This window comes from Mycteria americana (assembly GCF_035582795.1).
Source record: "Mycteria americana isolate JAX WOST 10 ecotype Jacksonville Zoo and Gardens chromosome Z unlocalized genomic scaffold, USCA_MyAme_1.0 Scaffold_18, whole genome shotgun sequence".
NCBI lineage: Eukaryota > Metazoa > Chordata > Aves > Ciconiiformes > Ciconiidae > Mycteria > Mycteria americana.
Genome location: NW_027445436.1, coordinates 6,357,662 through 6,382,602, shown reverse-complemented (window position 1 = coordinate 6,382,602; position 24,941 = coordinate 6,357,662). Strand labels below are relative to the sequence as shown.

The window sequence follows — 24,941 nt, the reverse complement described above, 5'->3', positions numbered from 1 at the left end:
TCTTATTATGTAGAATTTTTAGTTACATAGACTTTTTAGTCACCTGGACCCTCTGCAAATCAGGTCAAATTCTTAATAATCATTGCGCAATACAATAATCATAATCTAGACTTAGACTTTACCTAACAGAACATGAGTCAGTCAGTCATCAGAGGAAGAAGACAACAATGGAGGCATCTCTGACCACCAGGGGATCATGGGTTTTGCCATCCAGTCTAAGTCCCACTTGTAGCTGCTTGATTTTATAGGCAATATCTCATGTGCTGTTACGCTTCCCTGTTCCATAACGGGTGTCACCGTATCCTGGCAACAATGTTGGTGGGCAAACACTCTTATCGCAATGCTGACAGTAGTTTTGCCTGTTCTATAACGGGGGTCACCACATCCTGGTGACAACACTGGTGGGCAAATGGTCTTATCACAATATTGAAAAAGGAGGAGAGAGAAGGGGGCGTGATAGGTGATCAGCACGCTTACATATTATGGCTGTTTGCCTGAGAAAATGGCACTGGTTATGCTAACCATATTACCAGGGGTCAGGAGCAGGGGGTACTGGTCACACCCATGCTGATGTAACACTTGGATCCCTACTTATCAGTGTGTATCTAGATCTCTAAACAGTTTTGTGATTTGTGTCTCTCATTCTGCTTAGCTTTGGAGGATGCTATTTAGGTATCCCCTAACCTCAGAGCCAGGTACTGTCCATTGAATACTTTCTTTAGACAAGTTTTTCACATCCGCCTGTGTGAATACTGAGGCATGATAAGTGCAATTACCAATTATAGCCACAGTAGTGTTGGTTTTACATGCTTGCATGGGCAGAAACAAACAAGTTCCATCTTCCCACTCTACTGGTAGAGCTACAGATTACACAAAGACTCACGTTCCAATTAGTGGTTACAAACTGGTTTTCTCTAAAAGATATAAGGGTACAAATATATTGAGTTCTGCTATTTATACAAGTCAGGCACAATGTGGGGTTCTTCTGTATATCCATTTCTATTCTGGTTTAATAATAATATCTTACTATTCACTATCACTTATTAAACTTTCATATATGCTTGCTTAACCTTCAATTCTCTCACCTTTTAACCACTTAAGTACAGGTAACACTTAGTTGGTTTCCCTTCTGTTTTAAACTTTTTACCTTCTTGATACCCCTTTGTGAGAGACCGAAAGAGTTAATGTCTCAAACATTGTGGGGACTTGAGGCGCTATTTGCATGGCGAGCACGGGGTGGGGGAGAGCGAAAGCGGGACGTGGAGAGCGCGTCGGAGGATGCGCGGTTCCGGGTTCTGCCGGACCTTACCATGTATGGCCAGAGGTCACACAGAGTTTATCTGAGGAAGGGGCTTGCAACCGCCCGAGAGACCCCTCGCGACCACCCCCCTCCCCCAGCGCCTGCGCAGAAGATTGAGAACTTTCTAGAACAAGAACCATGTAAGTCCTGAAGGGGCGGACCTAGAGGCGGGGATTAGCTTATAAAAGACATGCCCCCCCCCCGGGAAGCGCGAATCCTCCCACCACTGGAGGATTGCCACGTCTGTCATCGTCATCGCAGGATCCAAGGGTGGTGATACTTTTCCTTTCTCTTTCCTCCTCTCTTTTCCTTTCCTTTTCTTGCTTCTCTCTTCCTCTGCTCTTCCAATATATATATGCAAGTTTGGGATAAATTGTGACGGGTTGCCCGGAAAATAGCTCCATTGCCAAATCGCCTTTGTTCGTTCGTTAAGCTCGTCAGTTCGTTAAGTTTGTCCGTTTGTGGAATTCGCCAGTTAATAAAGTTGCTGGCCAGACTGTTCTTCTGAGTCATTGTCGTGACTCTACCGACCACGCGGCTCTGCCGAGCAGAGATCGGCTTTTGTCGGTACACAAACAGTCGGGGAATCGAAAAGATTCACCCCTCTCGCAACCCACCGAGTGGGACGAGACACCCCTCTTAGTTTTCTTTTGTTAGTTACATATTTCTTTAAAAGAATATTACTGAAACCAACAATTTTATCACTGGGTTTGGTTGCTTCTTTTCAAGTTGCTGTTCTTCAAAGGATCATCCAGTAAAACAACCCAAAAAGATTTACCAAGGCCATTAAATTGTTATACATTGGCTTTAACAGCGACTGCTGAAACTATTTCATGGGTTGGTCTATATGACACCAGGCCTGCTGGCGACAGATGGGGTACACCTGTCTCAAAGGGGGAAAAGGATCCTTGTGCAGGAGTTAGCAGGGCTCATTGAAAGAGCTTTAAACTAGATTTGAAGGGGGAAGGGGATAAAACCAGGCTCGCTAGAGATAAGCCTGTGGGCGGCACGCCAATCTTTGAGGGACGGTGTGCTAGCGAGGTCCTTCGGTCTGCCGTCTCAGTGGAGGTAGGGGATGGAGATCCATGCGGCATCAAAGACGAAAGGGTTGTTGATGCGTTAGAAACCACGGAAGTGCCTGAGAACAGTCACATAGGAATTAGGGCTTCTCCCCCCAAAAACGTGGCAGGATCAATAGCCCAGCAGAAGTCCATCTACACCAATGCACGCAGCATGGGCAACAAACAGGAGGAGCCGGAAGCCATTGTGCAGCTGGATAGCTATGACATAGTTGCCATCACGGAAACATGGTGGGATGACTCGCACAAGTGGAGTGCTGCAATGGATGGCTATAAACTCTTCCGAAGGGATAGGCAAGGCAGGAGAGGCGGTGGGGTAGCCCTGTATGTTAGGGACGGTTTTGACTGTCTAGAGCTTGACGATGGTGATGAAAGGGTTGAGTGTTTATGGGTAAGAGTCAGGGGAAAGGGCAACAAGGCAGATATCACGGTGGGAGTCTGTTACGGACCACCCAACCAGGATGAAGAGGCAGATGAAATATTCTATAAGCAGCTGGGAGAAGTCTCACGATCGCTAGCCCTTGTTCTCGTGGGGGACTTCAACTCACCAGGTGTCTGCTGGAAATACAATACAGCGGAGAGGAAACAGTCTAGGAGGTTCCTGGAGTGTGTGGCAGATAACTTCCTGACACAGCTGGTGAGTGAGCCAACTAGGGAAGGCGCCCCGCCTGGACCTGTTGTTTGCGAACAGAGAAGGACTTGTGGGTGATGTGATGGCTGGAGGCCGTCTTGGGCACAGCGATCATGAAATGATAGAGTTTTCGATTCTTGGAGAGGTAAGGAATGTGGTTAGCAGAACTGCTACCTTGGACTTCCGGAGGGCAGACTTTGACCTGTTTAGGGGCCTGGTTGACAGAGTCCCTGGGGAGGCAGTCCTGAAGGGCAAAGGAGTCCAGGAAGGCTGGACATTCTTCAGGAAGGAAATCTTAAAGGCGCAGGAGCAGGCCGTCCCCATGTACCGAAAGACGAGCCGGCGGGGAAGAAGACCATCCTGGCTGGAACGCAGGAAAAAAAAGAGAGTTTATGACCTACGAAGCCGTAGGGGTCATCCTCTCTCAGGTCACCCCTAAGCAGGAGCTCCACCCCTGTGCCTTTTTCTCTCAGCAGCTCGCTCCCACCAAGACGAATTACAACATCTGTGAGAAATCGCTCCTGGCAATCAAAGCTGCCTTTCACCTCCTCAAGGGGGCAAAAGACCCAACAGTGTTGCTGACTGACCACCACAGCCTGGAATACTACTGAGGGATGACGTGTCTCTCTCCCAGCCTTGCCCTCTAGGCCTCTTTCTTTTTGCACTTTCACTTCATTTTCACCTAATTTCCAGTGCAGCAGAATGGCAAGGCCAATGCCTTGTCATGGAAGGGGGACTCAGACACTTCGTCACCACCACAGCAGAGGATGAGCTCACTGCAGTAGTTAGAGAAACCACTGCAAATAGCGCACTTCTAGCAAAGCATTGCACTGGCACAGCCTGCAAAAACAGGACAGCTGCCTGTATTGGGGGAAGAAGCTGTACATCCTGGAGAGACTGCTGCAAGCACAGGTCCTCCATCAATGCCACCATGTACCTGCAGCCAGATGCATGGGCTGATGGAAGATACAACACCTGATTACCTGGACCTACTGGTGGTCCACAGTACAGGCCACAGTCCGTGGACTTCATAGTAGACCTGCCCCCACTCCTCCTCGCAGGGCAACACAGCCATCCTAGTGAACACCTGTGTTCATACCAAAAGGCCTCTGCAAAGACCACAGGGTCTCTTGCAGACCCTCCCCACTCCTGACCAGCCTTGGCAGTTGGTGTCCATGGACTTCATAGTAGACCTGTCCCCCTCACAGGGCAACACAGCTGTCCTAGCGACCGTGGGCCTCTTCACTAAGATGGCTCACTTTGTCCCCCTCAGGAAATTGCCCACAGACTGCCCAACTTCCTACAGCACATTTTCTGATGCCACAGCCTTTCCCAGACAGCATCATTACCAACCGGGGGAGGGGGGGGGGGGCAGCAGTTTACAGCCAGATTTTGGAAGGAGCTTGTGGGGCTCTTCCCCATACAAACTTGCCTCTTGCCCTCTCACCACCTCCCGACCAATGAGCAGACAGAGAGAGTGAATCAGATCCTGGAACAATATCTCTGGCGTTACAATAATTTTCTCCAAGATGACTGGGTCACCCTCCTCCCATTGGCAGAGTTTGCTTACAATAACATCCTTGCATCTGCAGAGCAGACCCCATTCTTTGCTAACTTTGATTTCCACCCCCAGAGTCATCCAACCACAGCAGCTGCTTCACACGCACCTGCAACTGGTGACCTGTTTGTACAATTCCAGCAAATTCACATCCTCCTCATAACCTAGCAGGACAAAGCCAAAAGTGCCTACAAGAGGCAAGCAGGCAGATGGTGTTGCCCGGCCACAGCCTTCTCCATTGGTCACTGGGTTTGGCTTTCCAGCAAGCACATCCAGACTGCCTGACCATCTGCCAAGCTGGACCATCATTATTTGGGGCCTTTCACCATGGCTGACCAAATCAACCCGGTTACCTACTGCCTGGAGCTCCCATGATCCCAGAAGATTCACCCAGTTGTTCATGTCTCCCTCCTGAAGCCTCATCACACGGACCCTTTCCACTGCCAGCCTGCGATAGAACCTATTGTTATCACCACTCCTGCTGTGCTCACCCTCCTCATATACTGTGGGGATGTATCCTGGTTGGTTAGGTCATTGCCCCTGCCTTTTCTGTAATTGCCCTTTGTTTTTAACATTTTTTCCTTCATAGAGCAGTTCTGCTCTTGCTTCTCCTCATAAATAATAGTGTGAGAAGTTACAGACAGTGCCATGAGGGATGGCTGGATTTCATATGGCATTAAGGAGGAGACACCTAAGGGGAGCATCGGCGGCCTTTTGGGGAGTGGAATCTTGCAAGGCCAGCAGTGCTTGGGTAACTGTATCAGTAATAACATATAAGGCCATGAATGCTGTCCTGGTTTCCATAGGGGCTATTCCATACCATAGGGCTATTCCATACCATATGATGTCATGCTCAGTATATAAACTGCGGGGAGTTGGCTGGGGAGCAGCAATCGCTGCTCGGGGACTGGCTGGGCATCTATCAGTGGGTGGTGAGCAGTTGCATCACTTGGGGTTTTTTTTTGTTTTTTCCCTGGGTTTTGTTCCTCTCTCTCTCTCTTGTTATTTTCCTTTTCATTACTTTATTATTATTATTATTATTATTATTATTATTATTATTATTATTATTATTATTATTATTAAACTGTTCTTATCTCATCCCACAAGTTTTCTTACTTGTGCTTTTCAGATTCTGTCCCCCATCCCACTGGGGGTGGAGGAGGGTGAATGAGCAGCTGCGTGGTGCTTAGTTGCCTACTGGGGTTAAACCACGACAAATGCCTTGGAACTGGTATCAGAAATACCAAATTTGGGTACAGATGTAGTAAAACTGGGGCCAACGGGGAAAACATGATTGGGGTGATTGTTTATATGGGAGGAGAGGGGCATTAAGTGGGGGAATCCACTCGGCCATCTCTTGGCAAAATGGCTTGGATACCAACAGCTGATAAGAGAGGAATGTGAGTGCAAATAGTGTGCATGAATATAATACCAAAAACTGTTTGAGTGTTTGCCCAAAAGCTGATGAGGCTGAAGAGGAAGTTTGCTTAAGGTGACCATGAGCCAAATTAAGCAGTAACCAGTGAATTAGCAAGAGACTTTTGAAAAAAAGGTGTCAGCTCAAAAAGAAGTATAAAAGAAGCATGAAAATTTGTAACAGTGGGGAGAAAGAAGCGAGAACAAAGCAGGAATCAAAACCTGGTTTGACACTGCCAAAAGTCACCCTGCAGACATCATGACCTCTGCCTAGGCCTGACAGAGCAGCCTCCCTGTGGGATGCTATGAGTAGCCTGCATTCTAGCTAGTGCACTGATGGTACAGAGTGCACGCAGCAGGTAGGAACCCACACCTTTGGTGTGTGTATGTGACCTCATGGGGTGCTCTCTCACCAGGAATGTAGGGAGCAGCATGGCTTCACATGAAGCTGGATCACCCACATCTCCCACAGGAACTGTGTGCAAGTAGATGCACCTGCACTCCCAGGAGAGGGTGTGCATATAACCGTGTGAGAGTGTGTGTGTGTGCGGGGGGGGGGGGATTAGAATTTCTTGGGGTTATAGAAGGGTGTTTAAAATTTTTAAGTGTTTATTAATATTTTGTGTGTAGTATTGTGCTTTATCTGTTGAATTCCTGATATTGATCCTGAATGTATAGCGCTCTGATTGCTGGCTAATTATGTCATTAATAAATCAATAAACCGTTAGGATCCTGATTTGATTTAAACTACATGGGTTCACCAGATTTTTTCCTGCAACAGAAGTATGAGGGCAGCGAAAAGGAGGGTGAAGACATGGGAAAAGGAGTCATTTATGCAAATCATGGGATCAGGGCTGTCTGGAGGCACCTGCCGGACAGCTCTGCGCTAGATCACTGCAGCTTATATCAAGACGTTAAACAAAGCCTGTTGTTCTGACCATGCCATGCAAATCAAACCTCCTTCTGTGGTCAGGATGATGGGAGGGAAGGGGGGCTGCTTTCCCTAGCTAGCAGGAGAACACTGACAGGATGGGTCAAGCATCCTGGTATCGCCATATCAGTGCCCGTTCTAGTCATGATGGCATTTTGCTAATCAAGTGCCTAACATCTGACATAGTCGGCACGATCCTGATCTGAAGTCAGCAGACTAAACGAGTATGTCTGGGAAGGAGCGTTTGGTTACAGAGGGAAAAGGCCCTCTGGGGGTAGCAGATGAGTGCTTGGAAATGGGTAGGGAAATTGATGGAAAGGTATGTGTGGGAAGGGGGGGCGGCATGGACAGATCCTGAGCCATGATCCTCCTGGATGAAATGGGAGAAATTGGATGGGAAACATAGTCACTAACTACTCTAAGAATGACAAATTATGTAAGGCCACCCCAGGATTTCTGCATCACTGCAGCCCCCCCCGGTCCCACAGCCTGCAGCTCTGACTCCCTAGATTACTGATAGGACCTGTTGCTGTCACCACACGGCCTCTAGTGCTGTGGGACTGTGCCCTGTTGGTGAGGTCATTGCTTGGCCTGTGTTGTGGCTGCCCTCAACTTCTGGCTCGCCTTCCTTGAGGGGGCAGCCCTGCTCTTGCTGCTCCCTGACAGGTGTTTCAGTACCTAAGGCAGTCTCTTAAAGGTTAAAAAGTGACCCCACTTGATGAGTAGGTAGTCTAAATGATTGTTTTAAAGTAGGCAGGGCTTTAGCAATGATAAAGAATGTCCATTCATGTCATCATGCCATTACACACTAGCTTACGTATATGACCAGTTCTGCTCCCTCTCATGTGTTAACTGAGAGAGGCTATGAAATTCTCAGGGAACAGTAAGAGTGACTGCTTTGTGAGGGAGGGCAAGCTGGGAGACAAGGGTGACAGCAAAGCAGGCCAGGGCAGTGACCTCACTTACAAGGTGTGCAGCCCCACTCTCAGGGTGCAGTGAGGGCTGGCTGCTCCCTAAGGGAAGAGGAGCCAGGAGCTGAGCATGATAACAAGGCCAGCAGAAGCAGTGACCTTGCCAGCAAGGACCCAGTCCCACAGTACCCGAGTGAGGCAAGCAGGGCAGGCCTGGGGATGGTAGCCAGATTCAACCAAGAGTCCCAATTGCCAGGCAAGTCTGTGGTGATGAGGCAGGTCTGACGCCAGGCTGGGAAGTCTGTCCCCAGGTCAGGGTCTGCATCATTGGGGTCTATGGCCAAGTACAGGCATGACTGTGGTATTAGTTGTAGCTCAGGTGGGGGACAGCTGCTAGAGCCTCAGCTTAAAAGCAGCTTCCAAGGGAAGTGGGGGTGGGTCTGGCTGAGGCCTCCCAGCAGAGCTACCTGGGAGTTCTCTCCCCAAAGTCACCAGAGGGAAGGGAGGGGGGGCTGCCCTCAGCTGTGCTATATCTAAGTTGGCCAGGAGCCCAGGAAGCCAAACCTCCAGGAGGAGGGGCTGCTCTCAGGGCCGTTAAACCCACAGTAATTATTAAACCCACAGTAAGCCCTTAAACCTGGGTGAGGAAAGCAGAGCAGGTCCGGTGACAGTAACCAGGATCAGACAACAGTCCAGATGGCCAGGCAAGTTCATAGTGATGGACTAGCTCATTTTTGAAGTCTGAAATATTGCAGTGCTTTACTGAAGGCTGATTGTTAAGAAAAATTTCCAAACTATGAAAGCCAAATCATATCATCTCTCTGTGTACAGAGGAAAGATTCCAAACAAAACTATACCAGGTGCTGGACAACGCTGCAATGAACACAGGTTATCTATGTGGATGCAGAAGATTAGCCATTACAAGAGAAATTACTGAAATGTCTTGAAATGCTTTATCACCTATAGACTGATGACAAAGGTTCTCTTTTCACACAAACCATGATTAGCGAGGGCTTGAATGAAAGCTGAGAGGCAGAGGCTCAACCTAAATAAGATGGCAGTGATTCTGGGAACAGCAACCTAGGTGATAACAGGTATGGTATCAATCCCTTCAACTGAGAAAGGTCTGGGGTCTCTGTGTATACACACATACACAGAGAAAACAAACAAACAAACAAACACAAAACCCATTACTGTAGAACAAGCATAAGAGAGTTCAACCAAAAGGCATCTAAAGAAAAAAGCAACAGATAAACAAAAGTGGGAGGAAAGCAGCACCTTGACATCAGCATATTCACATGAAGGGAGATTCACTAGAAAATTTTTAAGACACTCCCTGACATTTTGCATTCTTGTTTGAAGAGGAGAGAGTGTAGTCAGAGCATCCCTCCATGGTTTTGCAGCATCATCCTTCTCTCCTCTCTTCCAAGTAAGACATTCCAAATCATCTCCTTAGAGTCACACTGAAAACATTCCTAATCCTTCCCCAGTCAGGCTTCTGACCAGCATGTGGTTGGTGATGGGAGCAGCCCAAATGGAGTTTCTCTCTGAGAGCTCCTCCTGTGAGAACTTCTCTACACGAAATCTCTTGGACAGACTGGACCCTCGCTGGGGATGCCTGGCTGACTCCAGACTCCATGACGCAGATAATCTTTGAAGTGAGACTTTGTCTGTTGTCAATTGGCCCTGCTCCTGGGAGCAGTTTGGTGAGTGCTGTACCGGTAATGCTTTGAATAATATATACAGGCATGCATATAAGTAATTAATCATAAGTATCCTTGCTTTACTAGTGGCAATTTGTAGTAATTTGCTTTACTAGTAGTAATTTGCAGTAATTTGTAATAAAGAAATTTAAGAAACAAAACCCTCTGTGTCCTTGTGTATTATGGAATCCTACTACGAGCCCACAGTCACAATCTTTACCCAAGGGGCAGGTACCCTTGCAGGTCGTGACAGCTGGATGTCCCATTGGCTATAAGTGGTAACTGCATCAGGCATTACCTTCCAAAATGGACATAAAATACTGTGTATTGTGTGAGTGCTAAGAGTGAAGGGTACCAAGTAGATACTATTTCAACATGCAGCAGCAATGAAAAGTCAAGCACTGAAACAAAGACAGTGTAGTCACATTCTCAGACACGATAGTGCCTGTACATAAATGCACACATTCTGGGAAACAAACAGGAGGAACTAGAGCTCTGCATGTGGGTGCAGAACTATGACAACATTGCAATAATTGAAATTTGGTGGGATAGCTCTTATCACTAGAGTTCTGTGATGGATAGATGGACATAAGGGTATGTGAGAGTGTCTGCTTCTTTAAGGGTATCTGATCGAGGACATTTTCAATGCAAAAACAGATAATAAGAAAAGGAGGAAGCCATAAACAAGAACACACAGGGACACAAACCTGACCAACATCATAGAATCATAGAATAGTTTGGGTCAGAAGGGACCTTTAAAGATCATCTAGTCTAAGCCCCCTTCCATGGGCAGGGACATCATCCACTAGATCAGGTTGCTCAAAGCCCTGTCCAACCTGACCTTGAACACTTCCAATGACGGGGCATCCACAGCTTCTCTGGGCAACCTGTTCCAGTATCTTACCACCCTCATCGTAAAAAATTTCTTCCTTATGTCCAACTAAACCAACCCTCTTTCAGTTAAAAACTGCTGCCCCCTTGTCCTGTCACTACAGGCTTTGGTAAAAAGTCTCTATCTTTCTTATAAGACCCCTTTATATATTGAAAGGTCGCAATAAGGTGTCCCCGGAGCCTCCTCTTCTCCAGGCTGAACAATCCCAACTCTCTCAGCCTTTCTTCATAGGAGAGGTATTCCAGCCCTCTGATTGTTTTTGTGGCCCTCCTCTGGACCCACTGTAACAGGTCCATGTCTTTCTTGTACTGGTGGCCCCAGAATTGGATGCAGTACTCCAGGTGGGGTCTCATGAGAGCAGAGTAGAGGGGGAGAATCACTTCCCTGGACCTGCTGGCCATGCTTCTTAAAGGAGGCAGTAAAGAGAACCAAACCTGGTCAGTTGCACTAATCAATGAGGGTATGTGAAAGTGTGAGAAGGTTTATTCTAGGAAGGTTTTCTGATTGAGGGCCTCCTAAATTGGGATGATAAGAAAAGGGGAAGACAAAAACCAAACATACAGAGGCACAGACCTGACAAAACAAACATGGAGACAATGACAAGAAACAAACCTTGCCAGTCACGCTATTTGATGGGCTATCAAGAAACTACAGGCACCACCTCCAGGAAGACCCACCTGGACTTTGCAATTGATAAGATTGCAAACCAGGGGAGACCCAGACTGAGAGGAGTGAGGGAATCAATAGAACTATACAAACCAGTGAAGGAACATGCAGGGGAAAGGGGGACTGAGGAGGAACAAAAAGGAGGGGTTAGACAAAAAAGGGGAATAAAAGGGGCCAGTTGCGTGTAAAACGGGGCCAGTCAGTATGCTTGTCTGACTGAGCCCTGCGCCTGATCACCACAGTCTGTCCTATCTTCTTATTAAATCTTTTCTTAAGTATCTCTCTGGGTAATCTCACTCTCTAGCCTGTGTGTATGTGTGCTGCAAGAGCTAGGTGCCAGCTACCAGGGAGACCTGTGTGAATGGAATTGCTGTAGCTAGTGGAGTCAGACCAAGGGTGTAGGTGCCCCGGGCCTGTGGTGTCAGCTACTCGAGCAAGTGGGGGTCTCAGCATCAGTAGTTGGAGGGGCCATAGCTCTCTGGATCTAGGGAGGGTCCTACAGACTTTGTTCTCAGAGTGCCAACTACTGGGGGGACTGGCATGAGCAGATACTGGGCCAGCAACTGGAGTCAGACCAGGGGTGTAGGCACCCCTGGCCTGTGACATCAGCAGCTGGAGTGAGTGGGAGACTCAGGGCCAGCTACTGGAGTGGGTGAGGGTCTCGGTCACCAGACACTGAGGTGGGAACAGTGTGTGTCCCAAAAACCAGCTACTGGGAGGGACTGGTGTGAGTGAGGCAAGTGAGGGGCTCAGTGCTGGTGACTGGAGCGGGACCGCAGATGTGCCTGGTGCCAGCTACTGGGGGGAGGGGCGGGGCAAGTGTCTTTATCTTCCCCAAACCTGGTGTGTGTGGTGGTGTGCGTGTGTAATTCTCTAGCAAACTTCAAGCTGGACTAGCCAGTGAGTATGAGGCCCTGGGTCCGGACAGGGGTATCAGGTGGGCAAGGGTCCGTGCTGGTATTCAGAGGGACCCGTGAGTGTGGAGTGACTGTGGGCCAAGTATGTGAGTGCATGCATGTTTGCTAGCAAGCATCAAGCTGGACTAGCCATCAAGTAAGGGACCCGTGAAGCAGGTAAGAGGGCCTGGGATCCTGGCACTGGTATCAGACAGACAGAGGGGCCATGCCGGTACTCAAGGGATCTGCGAATGTGTGTGTGCGCTTGTGAATCTAGAGTGTTATGTGTTCGCTTTCACTAGTGAACTTCTACCTCTACCAGGCAAAGAGGAGGAAGGGGACTTAGCTGTCTATACTTATGTTTTATGTGAGTCCTATATGTAGGTGCTGTTGAAGGCAGCACCTTGTCTGTGGTAGTCTGTGTAACTGGCCTTGTCAGTGTCATCTGTGTGTGTGCGTGCATGTGCGTGTGTGCCTGTGTCTCTGGGACACACGCTCAGCTTCACTATTGGTTGAACCTGCAAATGGAAAAGTGGCAGCCGCGTCCTTCAGCCTGGGCCAGAGAGTCCTGGGTCCCCATGTGCATTGGACTGGGTTCCAGTGGCCGGGCAGGAGGAAGTCCTGGGCCCAAAGCTGCTTTTATACAAGCCATTCAGGAAAGAAAGGCAGGCAAAAAGCCAGGGGCCTTTACATGAAAAAGCAGCTTGAATGTATGGAGCTCTTCTATGGAATGAGTGACAGGCTAGCTCAGAGCTTGTGGGTCAGGAAGAAAGGAGAGGTCTTTAAGGGTGATATCGTGGTGGGAGTTTGTTACATACCACCTAATCAGTGTGAAGAAGTAGACAAAGTCTTTTTCAAATTGAGGAAGTCTCCAGATTACAGACTCTGGTTCTTATGGGAGATGTTAACATTCCTGACATCTGCTGGAAGGGCAACACAGTGGGACAGAAGCAATCTAGGAGATTTCTGAAGGGCATTGGGGGGATAACTTTTTAACACAGGTGCTGGATGGGCCAACTGGGGTGATGCCAAGCTGGATCTGCTCCTCATGAACAAGGAAGAACTAATTGAGGATGTGGTAACCAGTGGCAGCCTTGACTGTAGTGGCCATGGAATAGTGGAGCTCAGGATCCTGAGGGGAGTGAAGAAGGCAAATGGCAGAGTACCTTGCATTTCAGGAGAGCAGACTTGGGCTTATTCAGGAAACTGGTAGGTGAGATCCTGTAGGAGTCAGCTCTGAAGGGCAAAGGAGCTCTAGAGAGCTAGCAGGTCTTTAAGGACAACCTCCTCCAAGCACAAGAAACAGGACTTCCCAATACTCAGGAAAATGAGAAGACATATCAGAAGACTAACTTCCCTAAGCAGGGAACTCATGACAGAGCTCCAGTGCAAAAAGGCAGCATACAGGAGGTAGAAGTGAGGACAAGCTACAAAGGAGGAATACAGAAACATTGCCATACCACTGTAAAGATGGTGTTTGGAAAGCAAATATCAACTAGAGTTGAAACTGGCAAGGGATGTCAAGGGCAAAGAAAGAGTTTCTATTGCTATGCTAGCAGTAAACAGATGAAAAAGGAAAATGTGGGCCTGTGCTGAAAGGGGCAAGTGATTTAGTGACAGCAGATGCAAATAAGGCTGAGGTACTTCATACCTTTTCTACCTTTTCTTCACTAAAAATGTTACACAGGCCTTCGTGCCTAGGGGCAGGGTTTAAGAAGGAAAGGAACTGCCAGAAGTGGAAGACCACCAAGTCAGGGATCTCTTGAGAAATCTCAGTCTATTTAAGTCCATGGGACCCGATGGGATACATCCAGGGGTGCTGAGAAAACTGGCTGATATAATTATGAGACTGTTCTCAATCATCCTTGAAAGGTCATGGAGATCAGGGGAGGTTCCTGACAACTAGAGAAAGGTATATGTTCATCCATCTTCAAAAAGGGCAAGAAGGACAATCTGGGAAACTACAGGCTGGTCAGCCTCACTTCAGTCCCTGGGAAAATCATGGAATGAGTCCTCTTGGAACACATTTCTGGGCACATGAAGGAGAAGGTGATTAGGAATAGCAAACATGGATTTACCAAGGGTAAATCATGCTTGACCAACCTGATTACCTTCTATAATGAAATAGCTGGCATTGTAGTCAAGGGGAGAGCCACAGATGTTGTCTACACTGACTTTAGCAAGACTTTTGACATGGTCTCCCACAGCATCCACTTATCTAAGTTGGGATGTTGTGATCTAGGTGAGTGGACTACTAGATGGGTGAGAAAGTTGCTGGATTGTCAAGCTCAAAGAGTAGTGGTTAATAGTTCATACTCTACCTGGAGGTTGGTTATAAGTAGAGTTCCTCAGGGGTCTATCCTGGGACCTATCCTTATTTAATATCTTTCTCAGTGACCTGGATGAGGAGATATAACGCACCTGTAGTGATCCTGACCAGAAGACTACTGTACATTGAGGAGTTAGTGATCCACGTAACTGTTAACCTGAGTAGGCCCAGGACTGTATTGTGCTGTGCTGCGCTATGCTGCACATACAGCTTGGCCTTCAGGCCTGTGTTGTGCTGCACATATACCTTGGTCACAGGATAAACTTAGCTGACTGATTGTAGCAGAGGAGCCTGCAGGCAGCTCTAACAACCAGGTAGCTCTAACAACCAAATAGATTTTTACTGTACTTTACACACACGCAGAGAAAAAAAAACACTACTGTAGAACAAGCATAAGAGAGTTCAACCAAAAGGCATCTAAAGAAAAAAGCAACAGATAAACAAAAGTGGGAGGAAAGCAGCACCTTGACATCAGCATATTCACATGAAGGGAGATTCACTAGAAAATTTTTAAGACACTCCCTGACATTTTGCATTCTTGTTTGAAGAGGAGAGAGTGTAGTCAGAGCATCCCTCCATGGTTTTGCAGCATCATCCTTCTCTCCTCTCTTCCAAGTAAGACATTCCAAATCATCTCCTTAGAGTCACACTGAAAACATTCCTAATCCTTCCCCAGTCAGGCTTCTGACCAGCATGTGGTTTGGGATGGTTGCTGCCACTAACTATTGCCAGATGAACACCTTGCTGAGGGATAGGACAGGATGTCCAGACTCAGATCTGTGGCTATCCCCTATATCTTGCATCTCATTCAGGTTTTCAATTCTATGTTTAGCTGACATCGTTGTATCTGAACTTCTGATATGAAGCAGATACCATATAAGAAGATCTGATGAGATGTTTTCAAGTGCAAGAATCTTGAGGAAAAAAAAGATTTAAAACCTTTTTCTCAGACAACATAGGTTAAAAAGATTATGTGTGCATGCAGGTTTCATTTTGCTAAGGTAACATTGAGGGTGAAGAAAAGGGGGTATAAGCAGCATGAAAAGAAGAGCAAAAGCTTTTTTTTTTTAAAAAACTAGCTCAGATTTTCCAAGGGTTTGTATGTTCACAGTCACGCTTATTAGTACCCTGATAAAGCATTATTCTTTCCTTTCAGTGACAAAGCAATCATTCTTTTTAACACCATATAAATAAAACTTCTGACATAAAATTTTGGTCTCCCCAGCTGTCCCAAAGCACAACCCCCACATAAAGCAGGAAGAATACAAGAAAAGAAGCAGGCAATATGTTTTAAGTAATTTTATCCTGGAATGAAATAGCCCACAGCACAAACAACACATTTTTGAGTGTCTGTGATGCTACTTTAAGATAGGCATGAAAACGTGTGTTGTAGAACCATTTCCAATATGGAAAAATAATGCAGACATAGAAGGGAAATGTTAGGACATGGACTGAGCTAAAAAAATATATCTATTCAACTACAAAGAGCAACTGAAGAGTTTTTAATCTTGAATTCAAGTCAGTTAACTATGTTTGCATTGTTGCTTTTAGACACAGGACAGCTACATTTTGCTGCATGTCATTGCATTTCACTGAATTGAGACTGTCCTGTACACCGAGTTATCATTATCATGTCTGTTATCAGTCAATTTTAACTGAGACAGGATTACCAGACATATCCTCACCATAAAAACTACAAGATGTTAGGCCTGAATTGCCTTTCAACTGCATACAGGCAAATCCAGGGCATTTTCAGTAGTGTTTATACACTGACACCAACAGAAAAATCAGGACAGGGGAAGAGATGATGGTATATGTGTGTGTGCATCTCCAGCTGTGTGTGTGCACGTGTGTGTGTCTTCCTCTGTGCATCTGTGTATGTGTATACGTATGCATCCGAGTGTCTCCTTCTGTGGGGGTGTGCACATGCATGTCTCCCTGTGTGTGAGCGTGCATCAGTATCTACCAATGTGCATGTGTGTGCACGCACAAGTATCTCCATGTCCACGTGCATACACTCATGACTATCTCCCTGTATGTTTATGTGCATGCCTCCCTCTGTGTGCACACATCTCCCTGTCTTCCTGTCTGTGTGCATGTATCTGTCTCCCTGTGTCTGTGTGCATCTCCTTCTGCATGTGCATCTCCCTGTGTATGCGTGCATCCATGTCTCCCTCTGTGTGCATGCTCTGTGTGTGCACATCTCCCCCTCTGAGTGTGTGCATCTCCCTCTGTGTCCATGTACATCAGCATCCTCTCTGTGTGCATGGGGGGGGGGGGGGGGGGGGGGGGGCGGCATCTCCTTCTATGTCTGTATGAATCTAAGTGTCTCTGTGTGTGCACACATCTGTCCCTCTGTGTGTGTGAGCACCTCCATCTGTGTCTGTGCACGTGTCCATGTGTCTCCCTCTGTGTGGGTGCATGCTAGTTTCTCCCTCTGTCGCATGTGTGTCTCCCTTTGTGTGTCTCTGTATACAGGTGTCTCCCTGTGTCAGCCTCTGTGAGCATGCATGCACAAGTGCCTATGTCTGTATGTGTGAGGGCATGTTTCTCCCTTTGCATGTTGCATGAGTGTCCTCCTCTCCTATTGTATGTGCATTTGCTCAGTGGATACAGGGAGAGTAGCAGATATCATCTACCTCGAATTTAGCAAGGTGTTTGACATGGTCTCCCACCCCATCCTTGTTGGCAAGTTGGTAAGATATGGACTGGATAGATGGACCACAAGATGGGTAGAAAACTAGCTAAACTGCTGAGCTGGAAATAGTCAAGACAGCTTGACAGGGTTCTGGATAACCTAATCTAAGACCCTGCTTTTAACAGAAGGTTGGACCAGATGATCTCCAGAGGTCCCTTCCAACCTAGACTTTTTTATGAGAGGGAGACACACATGCACATATGTGTGCAGAGAGAAACATTCATGCATACATGCTTGCTTGCTACAAACATACCTATAGAAGCCTTTCTTGTTATTCTTGACATCTCTTGCCAGTTTGAGCTCCAGCTGAGCTTTTGTCTTCCTAACTGCATCTCTGCATGCCCAAGCAATATTTCTATATTCTTTGGGAGTCTGTCCCCTTTTCCATCTCTCATATGCTTCCTTTTTTGCATTTGAGCTCTCTCAGTAGCTCACTGTTTAACAAGGCTGGTTTCTTATTATGTCTACTCCTTTTCCTGCTTAGGAGGATGGACTGCTCTTGTGCTTTGAGGAGGCTGAACTCTGAAAATCTGAACTCTGAAAATCTCCCAGGACTCCTGAGCTCCTTTGCCCTCCAAAGCAGACTTCCATGGGTTCCCTCATAACGGTTCCCTAAACAAGTTGAAATCAGCTCTTCTGAAGTCCAAGGTCTTTATTCTGCTACTTGTCTTCCTCATGCCCATTAGGATCTCAAACTCTGTGATCTTATGGTCACTGCAGCCAAGGATGCCATTGACAGTCACATCTCCAAACAAATCTTCCTTATTTGTAAGCAGTAGGTCCAGAAGAGCACCACTCCTAGTCGGCACATCCAGCAATTGCATTAGGAAGTTGTCCTCAATGCATTCAAGAAATCTCTTAGAATGCTTGTTCACCACTGTGTTGCTTTCCCAACAAATATCAGGGACTTCAACTGAAGTCCCCCATAATAACCAGGGCCTGCAGACCTGAGGCTTCTTTAAGTTGCCTGAAGTTGTTATTCTGTTTGCGTGTATCTCCCTGTATGCACATACGTCTCCTGTGTGCATGTGCAACTCTTCCTGTGTTTGTGTGCACAAGTGTCTCCCTGTGTGAGCACATTTCCCTCCATGTGTACATGTGCATGAGTGTCCTCCTCTGTGTGTGTGCATCTCCATCTGTCTGTGTCTGTATACATCTGTGTGATGGTGTGCACAAGTGTCCTCCTCTGTGTGTGTGTACGTGAGTGTCTGTGTGTCCCCACAACTACCTGATTGGAGGATACAGAGAAGATGGAGTCAGTCTCTTCTTGGAGGTGCACAGCAATAGGAAGACAGGCAATGGACACAAGTTGGAACATGGTAAGTTCCAATTAGGAAAAAAAATTTTACCATGAAGGTGGTCAAATACTGGAACAGGTTGCCCAAAGAGGTTGTAGTATCTCCATCCTTGGAGGTGTTCAAGGCCCTGAACAACCTGATCTAATTAGACTTGTTCTAGTTTGAAATTATAACTAACAATGAACGTTCATCTGCTATGAGGATCCGAACACATTGTAAAACCTAACCATTTAATTTTGGTACCCAGAGGAGCTAAACTCTTTGAACAAACTGGTCCTAACTGTTTCAAGTGCTATAGTTGCAAACAAGCTTTTCTGACTGCAACATAATCTCTAACAGAGATTGCTCAAAAACTGAATGTTTAGCACAGGATCTGTGTTAATGAAGACCAAAACTTTTGAACAACCCTCCAAAGCTCCATCCCTTTTCAGACAAAAGACAAGAAAGAAAGTAAATTCCCCCTAATCTAATAGCAAGATCTTGGTACACAGTTACCAGGACTGTGATGAACTGAACAAGCAATAAAGGTTCTATTTCTTTACTGTACCTAAGAGTTTCCAAGTCACAGGCAATGTAAAACCTTTTCTTTCACAGTAATACACTAAGTCAATTTTATTATGAGATTATCAGAAGTGTGGGAGAGCTAGGAGAGGATTTGGGATCAGACTTCAACCTGAGCTGTTCAACTACACCAAGAATGTCCAATTTCTAAACAGCAGAATTGAAATGATCTTTTGTCAAGTAAAACTTCCCTTCCTGAGATCACTTATATCTGGAGAAGATTTTTTTTTCTGTCAAATATCATCTTTTGTGAAAAGCCCACATAATTGGGGAGGAGAGATAGCTATATAAGAAGTGATCTCTCCAATACACATACACAGATATTTCTGCAATATATAAACCAATTCAAATGTAAAAATTAAAATTCTTTCTAAATTTTTAACATGGTATTCCTTTAAAACATTTCCAACCACAAGTTCCAAGGGAAAGTGGTGAACCCTGTTGTGTATAAAATATATCTAATTTTAGAGTAAGATTTCTAACAGTGTAAACATCCATACTACAGACTTCCATAAGTCATCTAAGTAACTCCCCAAGACATAAGCACAGTTACAAATATATTCTAGGAAAGGACTAATTAGTCTATTTCTCCACACTCCAATCCCAAAGAATGATCTCTCATTGTTTGCTGTGCTCCCTGCACCAATGCATAATTACTGACTTCATATATATAAAACCTATGTTATAGATATAGTTATTATATGTAGTTATGTAGTTATATAGTTATAGATATAGGGTTTTAATATATTATATATACAATAGTTCTTATTGCCATATGCAAACAATGGTGAAAAAACATCTAAGACCCCAATCCTGAAAGCACAGTTGTGTTTAAAATTTAATCATGTGGGAAATCCCAATGCAGTCTAGAAGAGAACTCCCACGTTTAAAAATAAACACATAAACTTAAGTGTTAGGGCATCAGTCTTGAAAACATCATAGCTCCAAAATAAAAGTGAATTGAGTGGTCAAAAGCTGTTCCTCAGAGGGATATATTGTCATGTAACCATTTTTAACAGGAAATGGACCTGACACTTAAAAAGTCAGGTGTCAAATGGCCAATATACAGAGATTATTAGGAAGAAAGATAGGGTTTCCATAAAATGATGTTTTCCCAGCATTTTGGAGTTACCAACATATACAAGAATTTAAGAAGCCATATCAGTCTTAATAATAGTTTCAAAAGACGCTGACAGTAAAGGAAAAAAGTAGTCAACCAGCTAGGGGCTGCTTTGGATTTATATAAGCATGTAATTTTGGAACCGAATGCCACTCCTGAAGGGCTGCAAGTTTCCCCACAAAATAAATATTCTAAAAATCAAACACTTGATGCTTACAAAAGTGTGTCAGTTCACTTTCCAGTACCAATAAAGCCAAAGGACAGTAAGAAGGCAAGCAGCCAGCTACTCATTAAGGAAATTAAGTAAGAGTACATCACCCATACACTTATGCTATCTACTACATTTATCAACAGATTAGCTGTATTAGGGGGCTGTTTCTTTACCAAAGAGATCAGAACTAACCATAGACAATCACTGAATCTCACATAATATTTTGGAGGATCAGCTAAACAGAGTAACTACAATCAAAGTTACACAGCCCTGGTATTATTCAGAATACAACAAAAGTTTATATGATAGTAGAGACATATTTAAAGGCACAGTAAAAAACCAGTAATCTCAAATTAGAAAAAACCAACATTATACCAACAGGCTAGGAAATACAAAGACAGCACAGATATCATATTAGCAATGATTATACTAAGAAGAAATGTGCCCTCTCAAATTTAATTACAGCATTTCTTCTCCATCAGCATAATTTGTAATGCCACATCTAATGCTAAGAAAATATATATATATCTGAAAGGTCTCAAAGGATGGAATAACTTTAAATGCTTCTATCCTAACACCCAACTCGGACTCTGTGGCAAGACCCATGCACCCCTCTGAGCCACACGGAGCAAGAGAGTTCAGAAACTTTCTCCAGCAGTCCAGTCCACTCAACGATTCCAAAACCAGAAATACAAGAAAATACGCAGAAAAGGAAATGGCTTCTCAACACAGTCCTGAAGACTCCACAAACCCCCGGTCTTGGTGAGTCTGTTTCTCTTTCCCCCCGATACACTCCAAAGTTTCATCTGTTCGCCAGGAGGTACAAAACTTGAACAAGAGGCCCAAGGAGTTTATTTGTTTTGGTATAACCCTAGCAGAGTTTTTGCTCAGTCCCTTTTCCGGGAGCCCCGATGTCCCCCGTGTGCGCTGCTGCTCTCATGTCACCCCCGGGGACTCAGCATCCTCCGGGCCGCGAGGCGACCACTCAAGAAGGTCACAAGCTCTGAGGGCAGAGACACCCCAAAGGAGATGGAGGGCGATACCACGACTGGTCTCTCCCCCATCCCCGCGTGTTTTACCGCCTGGCGTCCAGACACCCGTCGTGTCTCCCGTGGGGGACACATACCCGGCGGGGCGGGCATAACTCCACTGAAGTGTTGCGGAGGGTATCAACTTCTGGGACCTTTGAGGGAGAAGATGAACAAAGGGGTAGTCCTTGGGGGGGGGGAATAGCCTTCCCCGCCCCAAAATACTTCTCCGCCTCACACGCACCGCTTACCTGACACAGGGGGTCTGGTGCCCGGGGCGGCGATGTGTCTGCCTCTGCCCTGGCTGTGAGTTCCTTGCTCCGGGAGGCTCGGCCTGTGTAGGGGTGGCGGCGGCTGCTGGCAGAGGGTGGGGGGAGGCGGCTGCTGGAAATGAGCGGCGCCCCCGTTCATGGCGAAGCTGAGGAAGCTGGAGTGGATTCGGGGGGGCTCCAGGAGGAGGAAGGGAGCTGGCGGGGAGGCGACGGCTGCGGCAGCGATGGGGGAGGGGGAGGAGGAGAAGAAGGCGGGGGGCGACGGCGCAGGAGGGGGGGGGGGGAGGGAGACGGCGGAAGGAGCCACCAATCTGCTGGTGAGCCCAACTCCCCTACCCGCTTCTCCCACCTGGCGAAGGGGATCCGATCGATCTTCAACGCTGTCCTCCCCGGACTTTGCGGATTCCCGGTCGTGGTTCCGCAGGCAGGCGGAAGGAAAGAGGCGGGAGTCGGGCTGCACAGCGCAAGGTTGCGAGTTGGCGGCGATCGGCATCACTTCCCCCCGCCCGCCCCCAAGCAGTTGGCAGCAGACGGGGTCCCAACTGCCCAGACAGCGCACGAGGGGTGGTGGACACGGCAACAAACTTCCTTTCGGTCTCCCCTCCCCTGAAAAGTAGCAGCGGTGGGGCAAGGTGGTTGCCACCGCTCGTTGTCCCCCGGTACGGGCTCAGGGTCACTGGGCGGGGGCTGAGCCTGCTAGCTCGGCAGGGGAGGCGATTAGCTGTGCCTCACGACTCAAAGGGCTAGAGCTCAGTGCAAGAAAGAAAACAAAGGCAGCATAGAAAGCTATTATACCTCTCCCTCCCCCGCCTCCGCCCTGGAAACAATAACAGCACTACGCCAGGGGAGAGAAAGAAAAGGGTATCCGAATCAGTGAAGTCCCTTCCCCCCGCCCTTCCGTCTCAGGGACTTCCTCTGCCGTCTTGGCCCCTCTCGTACAAGACGGCAAGGTCCACTTCTCAATCCCGGCCCTGACCGGAAGAGAGGGGTGATTCCCCGCGGGTGCCTGTTCATGTATTAGATCCGCCTTTGTGTGTGTGTGTGCGCTTTCCCCTCTCCCTATGTAGGGAAGGGGCAAGTCCTCTATCCCCTAACGCTGGTCTGGCTTCTCTCAGGGAAAAAGTTGCTTCCTTCCTCCTCTGCCATCGGCCTCACCGGCCCAGCATAAATTATACACGGTGAGAAAGAAGAGTGCTTAGCTCGCAGCCAGCCCTGCATCTTCCCGCTTCCATACCAATTCTGTCCGCTCGGATCCCAAGGCAGCAGAGGGGGCCAGTGCCTTCTGGAACACCAGCTCCTGCACAGGACAGAACGTGACAAGCAGGGGAGGGCCTCATCCCCACCAGACACACAAACTTTTCTCCCCTTGTTTTGTTCTCCCCTCTCCTTCCTTTCTCCACTTCTTTTCCTTCCAGCCCACTCCCATTGCCAGCATTCAGCTGCACCAGCAGGTCTCAGACCAACCACCTTGGGTATCCCTTGGCCATGCTGGAAGGGGAAAGCTGTCCTGCATCATACAGTACTTGAGATGCTAGGGCACATCCCTCTTCCAGGCCTTGCTCCCTTCTTTCCCCAGACTCTACTTGCCCCCACTCCCAGCGGTGGCAGTGACAGATGTCTCAGCAGTCAAGAGTCTGGCGCTGAGCTCAGGCAGAGCTCCGCTCATCTTTATCTTTTTTCCCCTTCTCCTTTAAAAAGCTTATGACCAAAGCATACAAGCAACAGAGGGAGGGCAGCCCCACATGGATTGCCACATGTGCACACAGAAAACAGAAAGCCGCTGGCTAGCAGTACTGCCTGTACTGCTCGGCATATACTGGAGCATCTCACATATGAGGAAAGGCTGAGAGAGATCTGGGGCTGTTCAGCCTAGAGAAGAGAAAGCTCGGGGGGATCTCATCAATGTGTACAAATATCAGAAGGGAGGGTGCAAAGAAGACAAGAGCCAGGCTCTTTTCAGTGGTGCCCAGTGACAGGACAAGAGGCAATGGGCACAAAGTGAAACACAGGAGGTTCCGCCTGATCATCAGGAAACACTTCTTTACTGTGAGGGTGACCGAGCACTGGGGCAGGTTGCCCAGAGAGGTTGTGGAGTCTCCCTCCTTGGAGATAATGCAAAAGCCATCTGGACATAGTCCTGGGCAACTGGCTCTCAGTGGCCCTGCTTGAGCAGGGGGGTTGGACCAGAAGACCTCCAGAGGTCCCTTCCAACCTCAACCATTTTGTGATTCTGTGTATGTGTGTGCATGCACACGGCTATAAACTCAACAGGGAAGGCTTGAAAGGGTTTGGTAGACTTTTCCAGCCCTGGCTCCTTGCCATCCATGCACTTTCGATTAAATGAGCCTTTGTCTTACCAGGGTGGCCCTGGTTCCTGGGAGATCTGCACAAAGCCAGGGAGTCTGCCTGCAATAAATATGCAGCAATCAATTGTGTTGGAAAGCCCTGAGCAGACCAGACACACTGAACCTGCAATTGTCATTGTCCCCTTTGTGCTGCTTCATTGATTAGGACTCAAGCATGTCCTTTATGCTCCAGCTACCCCTAGCTTCTCCCATTGCTCCAATTCAGAGGCACCTACAAGCGTCTCCCCACACCTTCACCCCCCGCCCTCCCGCATGCAGTGAGTTAGCAGGGAGCTGCAGGGAATGTCTGTAATTGCAAAGGCCTCTCCAGCAACAGGGCTGCCTTTGCAGTGATGTATTTCTCTCCCTTTCAGCCAAATGCTTTGCGGGCGGGGCAAGGAGCGGGTGGGGGTGGGGGTGGGAGAAGAGGGAACTGCTGCGATCGTTCGATTGGGCAGCCGGGCTATTGCGCGGGGCTGTACGCCGGCTGCAGGGCCGGCTCTTCGTCCATTATATGCAAGCGCTTGCTGCTGTTTGGGGAGAGGAGTTGAGCAGTCGGAAAGAGCAGGGCACGGTGGCTGGGACAGGAATCAATTATTTACGAAAAACAAAGGTACCTTGGGCTCGTGGCAAGGTTTTGGTAGCGGGGGGGGGAGGGGCGCTGCAGAGGTGTCTCCTGTGAGAAGACACCAGAAGCTGCCCCCGTGTTAGATGGAGCCAGTTTCAGCCGGCTCCAAGATGGATACACCGCTGGCCAAAGCTGAGACAATAAGCGACGTTGGGAGCGCCTCTGTGATAACACATTTAAAAAAGGGTTAAAAACGCTGCGCACCAGCAGCTGGGAGAGAGGAGTGAGAATATGTGAGAGAAACAACTATGCAGACACCAAGGTCAGGGAAGAAGGAGGGGGAGGAAGTGCTCCAGGCGCTGGAGCAGAGATTCCCCTGCAGCCCGTGGTGAAGACCATGGTGAGGCAGGTTGTCCCCCTGCAGCCCATGGAGGTTAACGGTGGAGCAGATATCCACCTGCAGCCTCTGGAGGACCCCACACTGCAACAAGTGGATATGCCCTGAAGGAAGCTGCAGCCCATGGAGGT

At 47.6% G+C, this 24,941-nt stretch overlaps 1 protein-coding gene across 7 annotated transcripts in view; it reads right to left on the bottom strand.

Annotated features, from left to right (window-relative positions):
• The window catches only part of LOC142402967 (E3 ubiquitin-protein ligase RNF38-like), a 191,067-nt gene extending 168,694 nt beyond the window's left edge, over nt 1-22,373 (bottom strand). Inside the window, exons 1-2 of one of the 7 annotated variants that reach the window (XM_075488987.1) lie at nt 21,850-22,372; nt 21,480-21,612 (exon numbers count right to left, since the gene is read on the bottom strand). In XM_075488987.1, the coding sequence (XP_075345102.1) occupies nt 21,480-21,612; nt 21,850-21,993 (277 nt within the window). In that variant the 5' untranslated portion in view covers nt 21,994-22,372. Of the gene's footprint in view, nt 1-21,479 lie in introns of all 7 variants that reach the window. The other 6 variants (XM_075488988.1, XM_075488993.1, XM_075488992.1 and 3 more) reach the window with 6 other exon arrangements.
• Between the last annotated feature and the right edge of the window lie 2,568 nt (nt 22,374-24,941).